The 5641-nt window shown below is 31.1% G+C and overlaps 1 protein-coding gene across 1 annotated transcript; it reads right to left on the bottom strand.

Annotated features, from left to right (window-relative positions):
• Positions 1-538: 538 nt before the first annotated feature.
• Positions 539-1079, bottom strand: LOC143387628 (large ribosomal subunit protein uL23). The gene has a single exon (XM_076841915.1). The coding sequence runs from the start codon at positions 1058-1060 to the stop codon at positions 590-592; it is 471 nt and encodes a 156-aa protein (XP_076698030.1). The 5' UTR covers positions 1061-1079; the 3' UTR covers positions 539-589.
• Between the last annotated feature and the right edge of the window lie 4562 nt (positions 1080-5641).

Here is a 5641-nt window from a genome sequence, read left to right as displayed (position 1 = left end):
GAGAGAGATTTTAATATATTTTTTTTTTAGTTTTTGGTGGACACAACATCTTTATTTGTATGTGGTGCTGAGGATCAACCGCAGGGCCGTGCACATGTCAGGCGAGCACGCTACTGCTTGAGCCACATCCCCAGCCCACTCAAACACACCTTTTATTTAAAATATAGAAATTACTGGCTTTACAAAGCCAGTTATGTAAAAAAAAATTCATATACTTTAAAATAAAGTAAACAGATCACTCACATTATATTTTCTACAAAATTTTTTTTTACCATTATATTTAGAGAAATATAAAAGAATCATATTATTTCACATACATATAAAAGTTAACTTTAGATAAAACATATATACATTTATACATAGTGTTCTAGAGTGCACATGCACATACATATTCTAAAATATATAAAAGATTTCATTGACTTGGAGAAAAATTCCAGGAAGTATCTAGTATTGATATTATTTAATAAACTTTCATGAATAAGTAATTACAAAATCGTGTCTAAACTTGTGAGAAATAGTTTCATATGTTATCTTTTTTTTTATGTTGGAAAAAAGAAAGTATATTTAGAATTAGACAGCTGGACTTTGTTTAGATGATCCCAATTTTGTTGGCAACATCCAAAGCATCATAATCAGGAGCCAGTCGAACATATGCCTTTTTCTCTCCATCAGGCCTGATCAGGGTGTTAACCTTGGCCACATCAATGTCATAGAGCTTCTTTACAGCTTGTTTGATCTGGTGTTTGTTTGCCTTGACATCCACAATAAACACAAGTGTGTTGTTGTCTTCAATCTTCTTCATGGCTGACTCAGTGGTCAGAGGGAATTTGATGATGGCGTAGTGGTCAAGCTTGTTTCTCCTGGGGGCGCTCTTCCGAGGATATTTGGGCTGCCTCCGGAGCCGCAATGTCTTGGGTCGCCGGAAGGTAGGTGACGTGCGGATCTTCTTCTTTTTATGACTGTGGACACCCTTCAACACTGCTTTCTTGGCTTTCAAAGCTTTTGCTTTGGCTTCAGCTTTGGGAGGGGCAGGAGCTTCCTTCTTAGCTTTCGGCGCCATCTTGGTGAAAAGGGTCTACGAGGCCTCATATGTTATCTTTATCCCAAGAAAATAAGTTTTCAGAGATTTATCAGAGGATAAATACTCTGTCATTCCTCACAGTCTTATCATGCATTCACTACTTTTCTTATTTTTAGCATGGATTCTCTAGTACTTTAAAACTTCTTTCTTCATTTGTATATTTAGTTTTCCACTTCTACCTATTTTGTTTTACTTTATTAATCACTCTTTGTACTCTGTTTTTCTCTCTCTCACTCAAAGAATAGATTTAAATGAGACAATATATTACGTTTTTAATAAATAAATATATTTTATTTCCTTCAAAATATTTGCTTTTTTTCATAATATTTTACAGTTATTCTTGAGTATTACAAACTCCACAATGGAATATATAAAACATTTCAACATATATAAACATGCTTTTTTATTTTTGTATTTAAATATTTTATTTCCTCTGAATTTGCTCACAATCTTTTATATCATAATTTTTAGATTTTATTCTAATTTGCTATAAAAGACAGTAGAATTCATTTTAATTCATATTATAAAAATAGAGTACAATTTTTCATATCTCTTGTACACAACAGAGTCACACCATTCATGTCTTCATACATGTATTTAGGGTAATGACATCCATCTCATTCCATCACTTTCCTATCCCCATGCTCCCTTTCTTCCCCTTCCTCCCCACTGCCTTATCTAGTTTGTCTATTCCTCCCATGCTTCTCCCTCCTTTCCATTACATATCAGAAATTTTATGTCAGAGAAAACATTCAGCATTTGGTTTTGGGGGATTGGCTTACTTCACTTAGTATAATATTCTTCAGCTCCATCCATTTACCTGCATATGCCATGATTTCATTCTCTTTAATGATGAGCATTATCCCATTTTGTATAAAAAAATACATTTTCTTTATCAATTCATATACTGAAGGGCATCACAGCATACTACAAGAATGCAGCTACAACAATGTTTATAGTAGCACAATTAAAAAATGATTTTAACTATCAGATTATAAATTCTTTTTTTAAAAATCTGATATAAAGCTATAAAAACTCTACATGGTTTCTATTGAACATTGTGGATATTGAAGGTGTTGAATAGTTCCTTATATATTTATCATCAGAAATACTATTATTTCTACTAATAAAATGTTTCTGAAATAAAAATATTAAATGGAGAAGCCAATACAGTAATAGCCTTGAATCATAATGTATTAGGTTTAAGACTTTGTGAATATTATAGTATTTTTTAGGTGTAAAATCTTAGCTAGATTTCATTTGAATCTTAGCTTTTCTCACATAGTAACTTTATAAACTATGATATATCACTTTACTCTGGGAATCTCAGTTTGATTATCTGTCAATCATTAATAATTGCTCTCAGATTTTACTGGAAAATTTGAACATGCCCAATATTGTTTTCTTTTTCTTTTTTTAAATATTTATTTATTTATTTTTTAAAGAGAGAGAGAGAGAGAATTTTAATTTTTTGTTTTTGTTTTTGTTTTTGGTGGACACAACATCTTTGTTTGTATGTGGTGCTGAGGATTGAACCCAGGCCACATGCATGCCAGGCGAGCGTGCTACCACATGAGCCACACCCCCAACCCTGTTTTCTTTACTTATATGTTATAAAAGAATTTTTTGGAATTCTCTAAATTAAGTAGCCCTGGAAAAAAGCAAGTGCTCTATACAATGTAGACATGTAGTGGTCATAACTTTTGAGATCAGAACTACATGAAGCTTGGTTTGTGTACTCCATCAATTCAAGTTTTGTAAACAAGGGATAAGACAATGTTTTTATACCATGAAGAAGACCTCATAGCAGGACAGGTAGACACTGCAGTCACTTGTCTCCATGAACTCCCAATATCACATCCACTTATCACATCCACCACATTAGCTTTCAGAATCAGTTTCAGCCTTCAGCACACTTGTTTGTGCTACTTGCTATCTTGAGGAATTTTTCCAGCATAAAGTATGCTTAGACAGTAATTTTGTGTATGGAGAAAAACTTGAATTTGTATTTAACTTGCCTCTTGGCTGACTCATGTCTCTTAACCAGTTATGAATTTCTATTAATAATTTTACATGAATAATAAACAAAAAGGCATATTTAATAGGATAAAATTATAAGTAAAAATAGAATGAGCCATTATGCCTTCACTAAGATTGCCAAATGAGAAAGAAAATTAATGTATTTTAAATATTTGTAATTTAAAATTATTGTACTTAAAATATTATAGCAAATACGGTGACTTTAAAACTGTTTCTTTATCTTAATATATATGATTGAAACTTTACAACTTACAGATGATTTTTTCAAACCTGAACTCAATGAATCACACCTCACCAGGTGAAAAATTCAAAAATGAAGGCAGAGAATTTGTATATTAAGAACAAGATTAAAAAATTTTAAAAAAATAGATGGCTATTATAAAACCTGGAAGATAATGTTGAAAAGCTTCTTCAGAATGAAAACAGAAGATTGGACAAGGAGAATAAATTTTCCTAACATGATTATAAAATGAGAGAAATGAGATATGGAAAAGGGGAGATAGAACATAAAAAAATAAAATTCCCTACTGCTGAGTGGGAATGTGAATCTTCAAGGAGTTTAAAGTCTTTCCACAGAGTAAAAAGTGATCATGAATAAAGGTGCCAAACCCACAGTTGTCCCTGAGTTACCACCAGTCTCCCTGTCTAAAGACACAGAAAAGTTCTTTCAAGTTTTTTGAAATAAGGTTTAAAACTGAACATCCAAGCCTGTCAACCTTTCTTTAAACTAGGAGCTAAACATAAAGACCATGGTGTCTACACAAACTTTATATCCTGTGATATTACTGTGTCTGTGTTTTAAACAATTTCATCTGTTGCTTTATGAATTTTTAAAAATGACTGTATTCTGTAATGGAGTTCTTTGTAAATTACCTGATAAATGTTGAATAAGAAAACGTTATCTACCATAGCTAGAATATCAATTAGGACATGGTGAGAGGCATTAAAATTAATTAATCTAGAGAACCATAAGTAAAAGTGTCCCAGAAATGAATGTAAATTTGCTAGTTTACATTTAACTTCTGGATTCTTACCATGTATCCATTAAAATATAAGATTTGAAGACAAATATTTTTTAAGACAGTATGTACTAGTCCTTTGTCTTGGCTAAGGGAAGTCAGACCTCTTAAGACCAACTCCATTCCTCTTTGATATAGCCCTAAATGATGTGTGGTCCTGCACTGGCTTTGGCCTTGTTTTTCAGTTCCTACTGTTCTGTAGCACTTTTTGTTCTGACATTATTTAAATAGTGCTATCATTCTGGGTGGTTCTACACTTTCTGTATTATGAGCAACAAGCACAGGTTAATCGTTAATTATTGAAGAAATACTAAGGCAAATTACTTCTAAAAATGATAAAGAGAGCTAATTATTTTCTTTAACTGTTTTAAGAACTAAATATAATTACTCAAAAACTTATTCTTCATTTTTTTTTTGATGTCACAGTGGAAAGACGTGAGAGAGACACATGGACAGACACAGGGGATATATGAAATTTTCTGAGTTTAAACCTTGTTGTGCACACCCATTTCTCAAGTCTTTGCTTGGAGTTCTGATTTCTTTTCTCTAATATATTAAATCATTAAGATTTGGTAAATTAGAATGCTTATTAGTTTGACTTTACATCAAAATTGATTCTGACATTTTCTTGCCAAGAATTTATTTATTTCACGATTCTCAGATTTTTGAGGCTTACTTAATATTCTTATCATCTTTCTCTTATGCTTGCATTACTCAGAGACAGAATTGCAATACTGTTTCATACATATGAAATACATATTTCTTAAGAGTAAAAACTTCAGAGTATTTGTTCGAGTATTAAAAGTATTTTAAATTAATCTCATGGTAAAACAACTCTAAATACTCCTTTCTATGTTTTTACATTTTCAAGTTGAGGTTTTCTTCAGAGCATATTTTACTGAATATTTGTGTTTCACAATAACAGACTCAGAAATTTCAGTCTCTAAAAGGCATTTATTTACAGATATATGTACAATTTGGATTTTTAATTTTGTGCAGCTACAATAATATTTGATAATAATATTGATGATGCTTTCATGAACAAAAGCATTTACAAAAAGAGATGTAATTCACTATACCTTAATAAAAATGGACATGTAATTGTATCATTATTTAAATGTTTATTTTCATCTCTGGGTATATTTTACCAATATTATTATAAAATAAATCATATAACATTTATTACTTTATGTTTATTTGTTTGTGCCATATTTATTTATTATGTTATTGTTATATACATATTGTTGGTTAATACATTCTTTTTTTTAAGAGAGAGAGAGAGAATTTTAATATTTATTTCTTAGTTTTTGGCAGACACAACATCTTTGTTTGTATGTGATGCTGAAGACTGAACCCGGGCCGCACGCATGCAAGGCAAGTGCGCTACTGCTTGAGCCACATCCCCAGCCCCAGGTTAATACATTCTTAAAAATAAAATGCTATTTAATAACCATAGAAATGGTATACTAAAGAGCTTTTTAAACTACTCTTTTATTACATA

Source organism: Callospermophilus lateralis, unplaced genomic scaffold (genome assembly GCF_048772815.1).
Source record: "Callospermophilus lateralis isolate mCalLat2 unplaced genomic scaffold, mCalLat2.hap1 Scaffold_83, whole genome shotgun sequence".
Classification (NCBI taxonomy): domain Eukaryota; kingdom Metazoa; phylum Chordata; class Mammalia; order Rodentia; family Sciuridae; genus Callospermophilus; species Callospermophilus lateralis.
This window is presented reverse-complemented; position numbering and strand designations above follow the sequence as displayed.

Coding starts and splice junctions, on each gene's coding strand:
- LOC143387628 (XM_076841915.1), bottom strand. CDS start 1,060: ATGGCGCCGAAAGCTAAGAAGGAAGCTCCTGCCCCTCCCAAAGCTGAA.